Below are 16,174 nucleotides of genomic sequence, written 5' to 3' on the forward strand. Positions count from 1 at the left end.
CAGGAGCTGCTGGAGCCTTCTCTAGTTTAGAGTTATCAATGGTGAGAATTTTTTTTTTTTTAATTCCAAGTGTACGCATGGCATAAAAAGACTAGGGTTCTAACAGTTTGGTAACATGGCTGTTCAGGTTGGTCTAGATCAGGGATTGGCAACCTTTGGCACACGGCCTGTCAGGGAAATCCATTGGCGGACCGGGACAGTTTGTTTACCTGCAGCGACCGCAGGTTCGGCCAGTCGCAGCTCCCATTGGCCACAGTTTGCTGTTCCAGGCCAAGGGGGGCTGTGGAAAGTGGCAGCCAGCACATCCCTCTGCCCATGCTGCTTCCCACAGCCCCCATTGGCCTGGAACGGTGAAAATGTTCTAAGAACCACATTGTAAGGTTCTGGCCATTCCCCACAAAGGACCCACTGCTACACCCAAAGTCTTTTCCAGGCACTGTATTTCTCAAACGTAGGTAAAACCCCTCACATGTGTCAGCAGTGCCCCTCTGCCATGTACATTGGCCAAACCGGACAGTCTCTACACAAAAGAATAAATGGACACAAATTGGACATCAAGAATTATAACATTTAAAAAACAGTCAGAGAACCCTTCAACCTCCCTGGACACTCAATTACAGACCTAAAAGTCACCATTATTCAACAAAAAAACTTCAAAACCAGACTCCAACGAGAAACAGCAGAACTGGAATTAATCTGCAAACTCGACACCATTGAATTAGGCTTGAATAAAGACTGGGAGTGGATAAGTCATTACAGTAACTAAAAACTATTTCCCATGCTAATTTTCCCCCTAATGTTACTCACACCTTCTTGTCAACTGTTTGAAACAGGTCATCCTGACTATCACTACAAAAGTTTTTTTTCTCCTGCTGATAATAGCCCACCTTAATCGAATGGTCTTGTTAAGAGTTGGTATGACAACCCCCTTTTTTTCATGTTCTCTGTAAAATATCTATATCTATATATCTATATCGATATAGATATAGATATCTTCCTACTGTATTTTCCACTGCATGCATCTGATGAAGTGGGCTTTAGCCCATAAAAGCTTATGCTTAAATAAATTTGTTAGTCTCTAAAGTGCCACAAGTACTCCTTGTTCTTTCTGCTGATACAGACTAACACGGCTACCGCTCTGAAACCTCACAAACACAGTTCCTCAGCCCCCTTGGAGCTGTAGTTCTTAGGGGATTTTCCCTTTTGCTTCTCTCAATTCCTTCTGTTTTGGGGCCTATTGCAGGATTCCCCCATAATGTGTTAACCGAGAAACATTGCCTCCCAGTGCTCACTCCCTGGAGCTCCTTTTCTTCCAACAGGCCCCCCACCCCTGGGGACTTCCTGCTTCTTCTGCTCCTGTTCCCACTAATCAGGCCTCTGGTTTCTAACCTGTCTCCCTATTTCCAGGGAGCAGGTAGTGAGAGCCCCTTGTCTACTCCCTCTGACCCTTTCCTGACTGACTGTCAGGCATGATTTGCCCAGGTGCCTTCTCTTATCGTCCAACAGGGGCAAGTGGGGGAGTCAGCTGACCTGTCTGAAAGGGGCCAGTGTCACACTCAAATGACACACTCAAATATAGTCTTGGCTCATTCACATGTTCTTTTAAATCATGTTAGAATCTGTATAAATAATGTATAATGTAATGATTTAATAATTATTAGAAATATGTTTCAAATATGTTCCCCTGTAAATCTAAGTGGTTGCTCTGTGCTACAATTTTTTTATTCATTTCTGCGACAGCGACAGGAAGATAATCAATGACTCTTGCTAGCGGTAATTAGCGCTTATGAATTGATTTCTTTAAACAGATCTCTCCATCTATAACATTAGATAACTGAGTGATTCCTTTTAGAGTAAAACATTAATGTGTATGTTCCTTGTATTTTAAATCCTTTCTTTTTCCTTAACTAATTTAGAGTAAAACAGAATAAATAACAGGAGACTGCATTTATAAGGCTGTAATTCCATCCATGGTATCTGTAGAAAACATACAACATGGATGAAGTAGCTTATGTAAAGCTCTAAAGTGAAAATACAGCCCAAGAATCCTCGACCCTCTTATTTTTACATAATGTACAGATTAAAGTTTTTAATCCATGCCTTATTCAAGCTTACTTTTGACCTTTATCTTAATCCATGCCTTATTCAGGCTTACTTTTGACCTTTATCTTAATATTGCCTCTTTTTTTCCCCCATCCCTCCCACCCTTGTCCCTCCAAGTTCACATGCTGCAGCCTCTGCCTTCTCTAGCAGCAATGTTTGGTAACTAAATGTCAGACAAAATTGTGCTGTAAATCATAGGGAGAGCATGAAGAGAATTAGATTTTTAGAAAGTAGCATGCTAAAAAAAGTAATTTTTTTCCTAACATAAGCCCTGGTCATATAGAATAATGTAATCAGAATATCAAACTTTTAATGAAAGAAAAAGAGTTGTTACAGAAAACCATCAAATGTGGTGGAATGGAGAAATTAATATCCATTTAAAACAAATGAAGATTACATTCATATGTCTGTCAAAGTCCATTGTTTTAAATCTAAATTGAAGACTTGCCCTGTGGATTGTTGATTGTCTGTGCTTTAAAGAGGATGCTTGATCTTTGTATTTATTCCCATCATTGTAAATGTTTATGGGAATGGCACTCGTAATTAGTTCTTACTTGTATTGAATTTCACATCCCAAAGCCTCTGGGTGCCTAACAAAATGTAATTTAAAAATAATAAAATTCAAATAAAATATAACAAAGTAAATGCTCTTTTAAAAGTTAAACTACTAATGAACACTCCAAATATTTATTCAGTCATGAAGAAGAGGAGATAATGATGAGTGTGAATTTGAATGGGCAGTTGCTGCTGAACTGTAAGCTGCGCACATGCTGTTTCCAAGTAAGTTTGGGATGTAGATTCTATAGATTTTCTTGGTGATATGGAAGGAAAAGCAGTTAAAATTTGGGAGTTGCTGAGAACATTACAAAAGTCTCAGACATTTCTGGTGGGTAAACTGAAGAGCTTGAGTACATTTCCTAAAAGAGATCAATTGATTCCATCCCTAAGAAGTGTTCAGTTGTATAATTAATCTACCTTGACTGCCAGGTACTGAAAGGTTGCATTTTCAAATATCTAGACCAGGAGTAGTGTAAGGTAAGGAAATGGTGATTTTAGGTCAACCTGAACTTATTTTGTTACTATAAAATGGGGCAGCTCTTGTCACACTATAGTTAGGGTGGAGCCAAGCTTTCTGTGTAAGAGCCATTTTTTCAAGAAATCCATGTGAGTGTTGTGATTGTCTTGAAAATGGTTGTACACCACTGGGTCCTTGGGTAAGGTTAGTGGGTCAAATTTGGGATCGTTTGCTAAAGGGGTTCCTAAGATCCTAATAGGATCTGTTGCTAAAAGTCTCAGATATTTCTGGTGTTTGCCAGATGTTGCCATCCTTTGAACCTTTTCCTAAGGGTTCCTACTGGAACATCACTTGCACTTACCCCTGAGTGACCCCTGTAGTGCTCTGACATGTATGCTACCAGGCTGCTAAAAATCCCCACAGCAAGAATAGATTGTTGTGCTTTGCTACTTGCACAACGCATACAAAGCTGTAGTGTAGTATGCATACTGACAGGCAGTTATGCAAGTAATAAAATCCCCCTAAACCTAAAACACCAGATTATTGCTTGTTTTAATATTACTTCATATTTTGTTCAGTAGTACCAGGAAGCTAGTGTGGAACATGTTAGACCCCATGTTTCCTGCAGTGTATGTGAATAGTAAGAAAATGATATGTTCTGTGGTTGGAGACAGAGGGGGATGCCTAGATGAGTTTCTATGTGTTGGCTGAATTTAGCTCTGTTCCGTTTTCCATTGAAAATATTTCTTTTAAAAACAAAATGCTGTGCCTCCTTCAGCTCCTTACCAATTTAATCCTGCCACTTGGTAGCCTTGGTTGTAGTCTACATCTTTCTAAACAAGGAACAAATGGGAGGGAACTTGCTTCTAAGCTTAGCAGTATCTTTTTAAGACGGATAAAAATGATCACCTCTTCAGGAACCAAATCTGTTGCCTCTGCAGCACTCCCAAGTAGAGCTGGTCAGAAATTTAACAATGAAATATAGTATAGCTGGAAAATGCCCGTTCTTTACAGTTATGGATACAATTTTCTCATGGAGGTCACGGATTCCATATCTTTAAGAGATGTCCGCGAGTTCTTCAGTTTGGCTTCATCCCCATTCGGGCTTCAGCCGCAGTAGGCAGAGCTCGGGAAGGGTGTGCCACCTCCACCCTAGGACTCATCTCAGCGGGCCACCCAGCCTGTGGGTCAGTGTCAATGCCTCTTTGTTACACTGTAATACTTTATTGTTAAATTGTTACACATTTTTTGGTCGCCCTGACCATACCCTGATTTTGTACATTTTTTCTATGACTGTTCTGTGAATTTTGCCTAATTTTACTATGACAAAATTGTATCCAGAGTTATAGTAAAATATTTTGCCAGAGCTGTTACAAGTTTAACAAAACTTTCACAAAAATATAGGCAGGTTTCTGTTGGAAACCTGTCGGTGTTCCAGGGTCCACACTTCCAGGTGGGAGCTGGTAGGGTTAAGGGAGCCTGCCAGCTGTGAAATTGACATTTCTGTCAGTGATTAGCAGCCCTGAAATGGTCAAGAATGTCAGTTTCTCATTTCATTTCATTTCATTTCAGGAACAGAATATTTCAGTGTTTCTTAAATAAAAAGTTTGGGGATATCTGGTTTTCCAGGACATTTTTGGTAAATTTGCTTTTGTTCCAAAATTGGAATAAAAGCATATTATTAAAAACGGAAATTCCCTGTGAACCAAAATTCCCAAATTTCAGACAGCTCCACTTCCAAGCCCTTCTGACCTGGGGAACACAAGAGCAGGATGTAACCTAGATGTGTGACGTGAGAGTGCACATGTTATCCATTACGTCACTATGCTGCTCCCCACATTTATAGTTAATTCACAAACTTTGGCTGAAAAAAACTGTTGCAACTGTGTCACTTCTCACTGTTTGCGTTTGCCAACACTCCAGTGAATCAGTCATCAAAATATGCTGTAAAGTGGTGACACCAGCAGCACCTGTATTCTTGTAAAAAGAAAAGGAGTACTTGTGGCACCTTAGTAACTAACAAAAATGTATTTGAGCATAAGCTTTCGTGAGCTACAGCTTACTTCATCGGATGCATGCAGTGGAAAATACAGTGGGGAGATTTTATATACACAGAGAACATGAAACAATGGGTGTTACAAGCACACTGTAATGAAAGTGATCAGGTAAGGTGAGATATTACCAGCATGAGAGAAAAAAATACCTTTTGCATTGATAATCAAGGTGGGCTATTTCCAGCAGTTGATGAGAATTCCAGTTCTGCAGTCCTTCGCTGGAGTCTGTTTTTGAAGTTTTTTTGTTGAAGAATTGCGACTTTTAGGTCTGTAATCGAGTGACCTGAGAGATTGAAGTGTTCTCAACTGGTTTTTAATGTTATAATTCTTGACGTCTGATTTGTGTCCATTTATTCTTTTACATAGAGACTGTCCAGTTTGGCCAATGTATATGGCAGAGGGGCATTGCTGGCACATGATGGCATATATCACGTTAGTAGATGTGTAGGTGAATGAGCCCCCCGATGATTTGGCTCATGTGGTTGTGTCCTCTGATGGTATAGCTAGAGTAGATATGGGGACAGAGTAGGCAACGGGGTTTGTTACAGGAATTGGTTTCTAGGTTAGTGTTTCTGTGGTGTGGTATGTAGTTGGTGAGTATTTGCTTCAGGGTGGGGGGAGGGCTGTCTGTAAGCAAGAACTGGCCTGTCTCCCAAGATCTGTGAGAGTGATGGGTCATCCTTAAGGATAGGTTGTAGATCTTTGATGACGCGCTGGAGAGGTTTTAGTTGGGGGCTGAAGGTGATGGCTAGTGGCGTTCTGTTATTATCTTTGTTGGCCCTGTCCTGTAGTAGGTAACTTCTGGGTACTCCTCTGGCTCTGTCAATCTGTTTCTTCACTTCAGCAAGTGGGTATTGTAGTTGTAAGAATGTTTGATAGAGATCTTGTAGGTGTTTGTCTCTTGTAGGTGTTTCCATGGTTGAGCCATCTCGGTGGCTTGCATTTTCTCAGGAGTGTAGGATCATCTAAATAAAGATTTCTTGCCTTCTCTACTGTTGTTTCCCAGAAGTGATTGTATGATTAGTCGGTGCCCATCCCACTCAACACCTCTTGCAACAGGCCAACTTCCTTCATAACGCAGGCCAATGATATGTTTGGGCTTTGAATTTTTGCATTAACTTCTTCTAGAGGATCCATGGCTTTCACAAGAACTGTTAGTGTAAAGTATGTTGAAAAAGATTGAAGTTGCTTTGAGAATCCACTACTTTTTGAGCCAAATTCATAAGAAGAGTAACTAAATTCATCTAGGCAGTTCATCATGGCCTCGTAGTTGTGGAGCAGTGATTTAATGCTACTGATCCTTAGTGTCCATCTTGTTGGGCACAATGGTCATAAAGAAGGCTCCCCTATGCTCTGAAAGCTGCCATATACTTTGGTGACTCCCTGAAGGCATTGATGAGATCTTTCACCATCAAAAACATATCACGACATTCTTGAAGATTATGCAGGACATCCTGCGTGGCAAGGTTAAAGGAATTTGCAGTATAGTGTACAAATTCCACTCTTGGCTCTCGATCCTTCACTCTGGCTTGGACCCCAGTAGATTTGCCAGACACATTACTGGCTCCGTCGTAACACTGCCCCAGGCAATCGGAAAAGGGCAAATCACATCTGAGAAGTGTATCTTCCACAATTTTGAAAGAGAAGCAGTATCCATTGCATCAGTTTGGTAAAACCCAATAAACTCATAAATCTCCCAGTCTTCACTAGAAAAGAACCTTAAAGAAAAACTTGCTTGTTCTTTTTTTGACAAATTGGTAATCTCATCCATTACAAATCGCATAAAACTTTGAAGACTTTATCTTTTGCACAATTTGTTTTAACGCCATCATTGCCATCATTTATATTATTTCGTTGTTAACCTTATATGACAGCCACTTGTATTTTGTGCAACTAAGCCACTGTCTGTTAGTCTGAATCTGTACTGCCTAGTAACAAGAGCTGCATCAAATTTGAATCACTCTCATTCTGTCCACCTAATGCTATTCCTTGTTGAGCTAGGTACTGAACACTGTTCAAAATTTTGTGAAGTGCATTTCTAGCTGATTGTGATTCTTTTCTGTAACTGGCCGACATTAATACAGAAACATTTACCTGTGATTGCAGAGCAGAATACTTCATTACTGCTTCCTTGTGACAGCTGGATTTTCATGTGATGTAAAACCATGCAGTGCGTGTCTGCAATCTTGAAATCTGGATGAAATAAACGGTGGTTCAGCTTTCGTAGAAAATATTAAGATCTTCTTTTCAGAACAGTTTTTGCAGACTGAGCAAAAAGCTCTGTCTAATTTGCTATTGTACTCCAGCCATGTAAATCTTGATAGCCCAGATTGCTGAAAACTCCTCTTATCTTGGAGATTTGCCGCATCTTTCTTTTGTATAACTTCAGTTTGAAAGCTGGGTGTCGAACTCAGGCCATCACTTGATGAATTATCCTTTTCTTCTTTTTCTCTGGGTAACTTTATTAAGAATGTATCCATTGTTGATTATTACTGGTCCTACAAATCAAAAATTTGTTTCTGGGATAAAATGAAGCTAAAATGTGCCAGCACCACAAGATTACAAGGGCCAATTAAATGTGGAAAGTCAGAAGCAGCACTCGCCTGCTTCAATGTATTATATTTTGTTCTACCCGTATACAACCAATTATATACTTTAAAGGGTGTAAAATAATGAAGTATTGTGCTAAACACGATCATACCCCAAACTGACTGCCAAATTTAAGTTGTGTGTTTTTTCCACCCAGGTGAGGGCTCTGGGGTGGGGCTGGGGAAGAGGAGTTCAAAGTGCAGGAGGAGGCTCTGGGCTGGGGCTGAGGGTTGGGGTGCAGGGTATGCAGGTTCTGGCTGGAGTTGCGGGCTCTGGGGCGGGGCGGGGCTGGGGATGAGGAGCTTGGGGTTTAGACAGGTTGCCCTGGGACTAGGGCCAGAGCGGGGGACTCCCCCCACCCTCTCCCCACTGGCATCAGCAAGCTCTGGGGGAGGGGCCCCCTTCCCTAACCCTGGCAGCACACTCACCTCTGTCACTGCACATGCTCCTAGGGCCCCTCTTAGGTCTTGGAAGCCCCCTCGCCTCCCCTATGGTTAGGTGCCAGTGGGGGCGGGGGGTGCTGCCCTCACCTGTGGCCTCTGCTGCTGCCCCTCACTGTAGCCTCACGGGGGATGGGGCTGCCCCTTGACAGCGTGGGGCAAGAGTGATGACTGTGGGCTGGGCAGGATGGGGGCAGATCACAGGGTCAGACACTCATTGAAGCCCCAGCAGCTGCACTGGTGAGTGAGGTCCAGACATCTCCTGACCAGAAGCGCCTGGTGAGTGCCGGGAGAGGGGAGGGCTGCCAATCATGTGTGCGCCTCCTCCCCCTCCTCAGGTGTAGCAGCAGCCTGCTGCCTCAGCCTGCCGCCAGTGCTGCTCTTGTGCTGTAGCCTAGCCTTAGGCAGCAGCGGTCAGCAACGCAGGCGAGGGAAAGCAGCGCAGAGTGGCAGGGCAGCTGCCTGCTTTCAATCAGGCAGGGATGCTCTGGGACCCGGGGGGGGGGAAGAGGGAGGGGCAGCAGGTGGGGGCTGGGGGATGCTCCAGGCAGGGCCGGGGGAGAGATCTGGCTCCAAACATTGGTGGAGCCGGGCCCCTGGGCCCTGAATATTCCTGGAGCCCAGGCACCATGAGGCCATATAACTCACCACCTCTGCTTGCATCCTGGACTTTCACATGGCAAAAAGCATTCCACACATTCTACTTCAAACACTAGCCTTAGTGCCATACCTTACTTCCTATATTTGGAAGACCTTGACTCCCAGATGTACTTGTTTATTTAGATGGAATGCTGTGCAGTGTTTCAGAGCCACTGTCTAAACCAGATTCTTGGGGAGCGGGGGGCATGTTTTTGTTTTATTTTTACCCTTAATTGCTTCACATTTCTTTTTTGTTTAACTTTTACTGGTGGGTTGGAAGAAAATGTACATGGATTTTCTTAGTAATTGACATTAGTGCTAATTGGTGGACTTACTGGCTGAGAGAGTGGTGGCATGCCATAGGAGCAGCAGAATTGAGTCATAGGCCAAATCTACACTACAAACTTTGGTTGATGGAAGTTACATTGATGTACAGCTGCGGCAGTTTGTATACTACCACTCAGATGCGTGCATACTTGGCTGCTTGCATTGGAGCTGTGTGTAATCACCAGGAATGTTTGTGTGCAAAGTGCAGTGGACCATGGATACGTATGACAGTGCGCCACATGCCACCATCCATTGCAAAACCTTTTGGGACATTTTTGCATTGTTGTGTGGGTTATTAATGACTTGCCCAGGGATCCCTAGGAGCTAAGGGTCAAGTTCTCAGTATGCAAATTCCTCTGTCACATAATGGAATCCATATTCCGTAATTTTCATGCTTTTTTTTTTTAAAATCTCTCAAACCCATGTGGGGCTTTTTGGTCTCTGACAAGTATGGTGCTCATGTAGCTCTGTGCTACTCTCAAGAACGCTCCAAATACAAGACGTATGATCCTACAGTATTTGCAGACCTGCAAGAAGTACTGTAACAACTAGGTTCATGAGCGTTTTTTTGAAGATAGTTTGCTGAGAAACATAGCAAAGAACAATTAAAGAGTGCTAGTGTTTTCAAGGAGCAGTTGCTGATGGTGGAGCACAGCTTCTAGGCTTGAGAAATGAGCACTGGCTAATGGGATCACATTGTAATACAGGTTTGGGATGACAAGTAGTGGTTTCAGAACTTTCAGATGCGAAAGGCCATATTCCTGAATCTGTGTGACAAGTTTTCCCCAGCCATCCAGTGCAGGGACATCGGAATGAGAGTTGCACTGACTGTGGAGAGGCAAGTGGCAATAGCAGTCTGGAAGCATGCAGTGCCACTTTGCTACCACTCTAATTCTGGAGTTGGAAAATCTACATTGGAGGCTGCTGTCATGCAAGCGTGTAGGGCTGCTAATCGTCTCCCGCTATGCAGGACTGTGAGTCTCAGCAGTGTGCAGGACATAGTGGATGGATTTGCAGCAGTGGGGTTCCTGAACTGCGGTGGGGCAATAGATGGCGCACGCGTCCTTATTTTGGCATTAGCCCACCTTGCCACAGAGGGGCTACTCTTCTATGGTTATGCAAGCATTGGTGGATCACTGGGTATGCTTAACCGATAACAATGTGGGCTGATCAGGGAAAACGCATGCCATTTGCATCTTTAAGAGCACAGGACTGTTCGGAAAGCTGCAAGCAGAGACATTCTTTACTGACCAGCAGATTATCATTGGCAATACTGAAGTGCCAATAATGATTCTGAGGCATCAAGCATATCACTTGTTCCCCTGGCTCGTGAAGCTGGATACTGGCTACCTCGACAGCCCCAAAGAAAGATTCAGCTACTGGCTCAGCAGGTGCAGAATGACAGTTGAATGTGCTTTTGGTAGACTGAAGGGAACTGGCAGTGCTTACTGACTAGACTGGATTTCACTGAGAAGAACAGGCCAGTGGATTATAGCTGCCTGGTGTGTCTTACATAATATCTGAGGCAAAGGGGGAAAAGCTGCCACCAGGCTGGAGGGCCGAGGTTGAGCGGCTGTGTGACTTTGAACAGCCAGACACAAGTGCTGTTACAAGAGCCCAACATGGAGCTATGTGGTTGAGACAGGCTTTGAAAGAGCATTTTAGCAGTCAGCCACAGTAATGTTCTCAGCTGCTTTGATGGATTTGTTTGTCTTGTGTAATCTACAATATGTATTTGTTTCAGAGTAGCAGCCATGTTAGTCTGTATCCGCAAAAAGAACAAGAGTACTTGTGGCGCCTTAGAGACTAAATCTAATAAATTTGTTAGTCTCTAAGGTGCCACAAGTACTCCTGTTCTTAATATGTATTTGTGAGTCTTTGCCTACTGGTATCTGTTCTGTTGGGCCTGGAGCTTTGGGTGTTTCTGTGAATTGTTGCATCCGATGAAGTGAGCTGTAGCTCACGAAAGCTTATGCTCAAATAAATTTGTTAGTCTCTAAGGTTCCACAAGTACTCCTTTTCTTTTTGCGAATACAGACTAACATGGCTGCTACTCTGAAATCTGTGAATTGTGTGGTGCTTACTGTATATTTTTAAATATGGCTGAGTGTTTTCATGAAGGTATGAATTTTGTGGGGCTTGGTGTGCATTTAGCTGTTTGCCTTGACAATCACTATGCATTCTGCAATATTTGTTGTGAACTAATAAAGATAATATGATTATCCCCAAAATAGCACTTGGAGTAGAGAAAAACTGTGTAGAAAATCCATGTGCGAAAACCCCCACATGCAATGTTATACAAATTTTTAGCATAATTTAACTAGAGTGAAAATTTTAAAATTAGAAAGTAAGGGTTTATGTCTGTTTTGGCATATGTGTAGCCACAACAGACTGCATTTGTTTTCTCAGTCGTGGTTCTCGCAGCTCTGTATATGTGAAGCTGTTGTTTTCCTTGCTGTCCCCTGATATGGAGTGGTAGGGGCAATGGGGATATTCCATGTTTGCCCCCAGAACACCTGACCCTGATGAAGAGAAAGAAGAGGACTAGGAATGACATGGTCTGCAAGCCAGTACCGCAACAGACTACGAACCAAGGGCTACAAGGGCCAATATGACCAACAGCTTGGAGAACAACAGACGACAGGAGAAAGGCAGTGCTAGCAGGACAAGTAGTAGAAAATACAGGAGAACATGAAGGTTCTTCTCAGGCAGCAATTCCAAATGCTGCAGATCCTGGTTTGACGTACAGGATCAAAAGTCCCAAACTCTCCACCAGTTGCAGTATTTGGACAACTTCATGTTCGCTGCTCACTACTCCCCACAACATATCATGTGGCATCACAAGTCAAAGATGCCATGCCAGAAGCTGCTGATAAAAACAGACAGTTGTCCCATGGATTTAAGTCACATGGGAGTTTCCTTCCCCTTTATCAGGTTCATTGCCCTCACATGATGGGTCTGTTTAGACTTTGCTGGAGTCTTGAACAGGCACTGGCTCATGGCATGACTGGGGTTTCCTGCCACATCCTCCTTGCCCCCTTCCTCCTCTTCCTTGCTGTTTGGGCAGGGGTCTACTGCTGCTTCTCTGAGGTATCGAGAATCTGTATGGTATTGTTGGGGTCTCCACCAAGTATGGCAAGCAATTGGTTGTAAAAGTGGCAGGTCTGTGGTGCAGCACCATATCTTTGTGGTGCTCCCTGGCCTTGTGTTATTCCTCACAAAGTTCTTTTGCTTGCACGCTTACTGCTGCTGATCCCTGTCGTATTCCTTTGCATAGGAGATGCACGCAATCTACTCATAGATGTTTACATTTCTATGACTGGCCCATGGTTATGCCTGCACAGCCTCTTCTCCTCACAGGCCCAGGAAGTGCAGTATTTCTGATCTACTCCAGGCAGAACATGTGCTTCCTCTCTGTGTGCATGGAGGCAGTATAGTTGGTTGAGTAGGTGCACACTACATAAATGAGCTGCTAGGTGTGCTTGCTGAGGTAGGTGTTGCAAAAACACGCAGGAGGCTTTCAAAGTGTGGGGGTGGCTTCTGGCCTCTATGACTCCAGGGCAATAGAGTTTAAAATTGTGTCCATAGAAGTCGGTCATGGGGAATGGGACGTTGTGGGGTAGCTGCTGGAAGACTGCTAGAGTCCACACAGGTCATGCTATGTCTACACTCACACTGTGTCAAGCTAAGTAGGTCAGTCATAGCTTTACACCGTTCGGGATGGTGGTTTTACTACATTGCTGTAACATGGCACTTACGTTGGCTGAGACAAATTTAAGTGTAGACATGTACAAATAGGTCAATACCAGGCGACTTACATTGACTTAACTTCGTAGTGTAGACCAGGTCTGAGACTGTTGCTTCACCAATTTCCTATAAGAAGTCATTGTTAAGGACTGTCACAGGTTGGCTCGCCCCAGTAAATGAAGTAGGTCCAGCTACCCTGTGCCAGGACAGGTACTCGCATTTGGCCAATTAAGAGGGCAGGGCAGTACTGAAGGGCTATAAAAGGTCGGGGTGAGGCCCAGTGAGAGAGTGTCCTGCTGGGAGTCAGTCAGAAGACTAGAGCAGGTCTGTGGGATAAGCTGCCGAATGCAGAAAACTCTCTGCAGGCCTTCCCTGATAAGAGGGAGGAATTGACTTGAAGAGTATATGTTTGGGACTTGGGAGAAGGCTGAAGGCCATTTGCTGGCTGGCATCCCCATGCCAGAGGGCTGGAGAGGGCTGAAGGCAGAAGCAGTAGCAGATGGAGATGCAGGCTAGCTCTGTAAGCTAGAGAGCTGGAGCCAAGGATCAGAGAGGGCTGAAGACAGGGGAGCAGCAGAGGCGCTTGCTTGCTGTCAGTCCAGGGCTGGAGAGCTGGACCCAGAGGAACAGTGGTGAGTGAGGGATGCTCCCTTGGCAAGGATGATCTCCCAGCAGAGAGACTATGAGGTTTCCTGCTGGGAAGATCAGGGTTGCTCTCAGGTTGGAAGGGCTGTGGTAGCTGTACTGGTGAAAGGACAGGAGAGATCTAAACTAGAGAGTTGGGGTGTGGTGAGGGATGCTAGGGCTGTATGTTGCATGTATTGTTTGGAATATGCTGGTGGAAATCTGGACTATGGTTGTGGGACTTTTGTTATCATATATGTGCATGGGACTTAGTAATAAATGAACCCTACAAAGACAATCTTTTTACTTGGGAGGACCCTTGCACTATTTCTCGGGACTCTGAAGGAGGCAAACTAAGGTAGGCGTGCTTATCATGGCATGGTCTGCCACTTGAAGGTGTTCCAGTCAGGTCTGCCCTATGGAAAGGATATTTGGTTATAAACCTACATATTGCTAAATGGCAGGGCAATATATACTGCCACTGTCCAGCTGGTTCTCTAACATTTTCAGTAAACTTGTAAAATGGTTAATATAGAAGTGTTTGTCTTTCTTAATAGTTTACTTCGACCAGGCAATGATGACATTTTGAGGACTTTACAGAGAGCTGAAGTTACTGTTATTCATGTGACTTTCCCTGTGGGTGACTGTCATATTTATGGGTTAGTTGCTACTGTGGTTTTTTCACTTTGTGACATCTGTAAAAATAGCTAAATGCTTGTTTCCTCTATGGTAAGGTTTGAAAAGTCTGAAGTGAAACCTAAATGCAGAGCATTAGTAAAAATATTTATCTACACTTCATGCAGATAATAAACGCATTCAAAAGTTACTTTTGTGGCACATTCAAGGGCGTAATCATTTGATAGTAAAATACTGTGCATTAACTTCATTATAAAAATTGTTTGCCATTATGGAAACTACTTCTCTCCTGAGAGTTTTTAGTTCCTTTTTGCACTACATATTACATTGAACTGTGAAAAGAGTGTTAAAGTTTGCTTTAAACTCACAAAATTATTGAAATTCAAAGACAAATATCAAACCATTACAGGAAAATATAAATCACAATGGGAGACTATCTTTAACTACTGTCCAGCCAGCTATCTATTAGTTGTTACCTAGATTTTTTGTAACATCAACTTTAACAGTAAATTGTTACAGGGTTTTGAGAACTTTCTAATGTTTTTAAACTGATAAAGTAATCTAAGTATTCATTGTTAAAGATTAGCTCACTGGTATCAAAATGATAGGTGGGTGTTTTTGGGTAATGGTTAAGGAATGTCCTCCATTTTGACTAATTGTTGTTGTACATGTTTGATCCTTGCTTTGAATTTCAGTGACTTTATGGGGTGCATAGCTTACTGTTTCACATTACAATGTATTTTTAAGAATAAGATATTGTTTGTGTCTCCCTGTGACATAGAAACTGTTTCACCACGTTCTTTTGCTTGATGTTTTCTCTTTTCCTTCTCTCTTCCCAAATTAAAATGCATGGCAGGAAAAGAGGAATGCTGTCCTTTTTCTGACAGTGGCCACTACAAGATACTTTAGTGAAAACCCCATAATGAAAAAAGTATGAAAGATCAGTTTTAATAAGTTAAGAAGTCATATTTGTAATAAAATAGAGTTAATATTGATAGAATAATTTATATATAAGCTGTCTCTTAAATCTTTGATGCCAAGTGGAGGAGGAGCTGGATCAGGTTTCAGTTCCAGCCAACATAAGTAACATGCAACAACACTTTAATATCATCAATTGGCTGACACTCACAGCTATGAAGTTCATGACTAAAGGATGTAGGAAGAATCATGCTGTTGATAGTGGTCACATATATGCTGTACAGTGGAACAGATTGCATATAATTTGGGGTTCTTCCATTTCTTGAGGTTCATTTTAGAACTATTCTGGATTTATGTGCTTAATGTACATTTTTTTCTCCATGCGTGTTACAGATGATCTCCTTCCTCTGCACAGGTATCAGTGGTTCTCAATCTTTTTCTCTCCAAGGCTCCCCATGACATACTATAAAAACTCCAGGGCCCGGCGGGGGGGCCCTTGGGGCACGGGCCTTAGGCAGAGGTGTAGTTTGACTTCTGTTTTTGGGGGCTGGGGCCAGCGGGGCTTGAGCCACCTCCACAAGGCGGGGTACAGAGAGGGAGTGCCACCTCCTCCCTGTGACTCAACTCAGAAGGGCACCCAGACTGTCTCAGTTGTGGGGAAGGCATGCAACTAAAAATTATAACTCAAAGGAGGGGAGCTTAGCTCAAAAAGTTTGAAAACAGCTTAGGGTGCAGGGAGGAGGTAGCTAGGGGCTGAGTGTGGGCAGAGGGGTAGCTCAGGGTGCAGGGAGGTGGGTAGCTAGAAGCTGTATGCAGGCAGGGGATAGCTCAGGCTGCAGGGAGAGGGGCATTAGGGGCTGTGTGCTGGGAGGACTCCCCTGCTTTCTCTGTTCCCGGAGGGGTCTGCCAGCCACAGAACTGGGTGTCCCCACCTGGGGAGCTCTTACTGGCTGCCTCTGTGGGAGCAAAGGGGGCTGGGAGCTGAGGAGCAGCTTCAACCTGGGGCACCAGCAGAGAGGAGGGAATGCTGTGCTTAGGACCATGCACAGAACCATGCACCAGCCAGAGCAGCAACTGCCCCG

At 43.5% G+C, this 16,174-nt stretch overlaps 1 protein-coding gene across 3 annotated transcripts in view; it reads left to right on the forward strand.

Moving 5' to 3' along the window:
- UBAC2 (UBA domain containing 2) overlaps positions 1-16,174 on the forward strand; it is a 140,643-nt gene that overhangs the window by 5,517 nt on the left and 118,952 nt on the right. Inside the window, exon 1 of one of the 3 annotated variants that reach the window (XM_043504720.1) lies at positions 2,856-2,883. The exons of 1 other annotated variant lie outside the window; for it this stretch is intronic. In XM_043504720.1, the coding sequence (XP_043360655.1) occupies positions 2,871-2,883 (13 nt within the window). In that variant the 5' untranslated portion in view covers positions 2,856-2,870. Of the gene's footprint in view, positions 1-2,855; positions 2,884-14,178; positions 14,198-16,174 lie in introns of those variants that run through there. One more of the 3 variants, XM_043504721.1, reaches the window with a different exon arrangement.

Source organism: Dermochelys coriacea, chromosome 1 (assembly GCF_009764565.3).
Source record: "Dermochelys coriacea isolate rDerCor1 chromosome 1, rDerCor1.pri.v4, whole genome shotgun sequence".
Taxonomy (NCBI): domain Eukaryota; kingdom Metazoa; phylum Chordata; order Testudines; family Dermochelyidae; genus Dermochelys; species Dermochelys coriacea.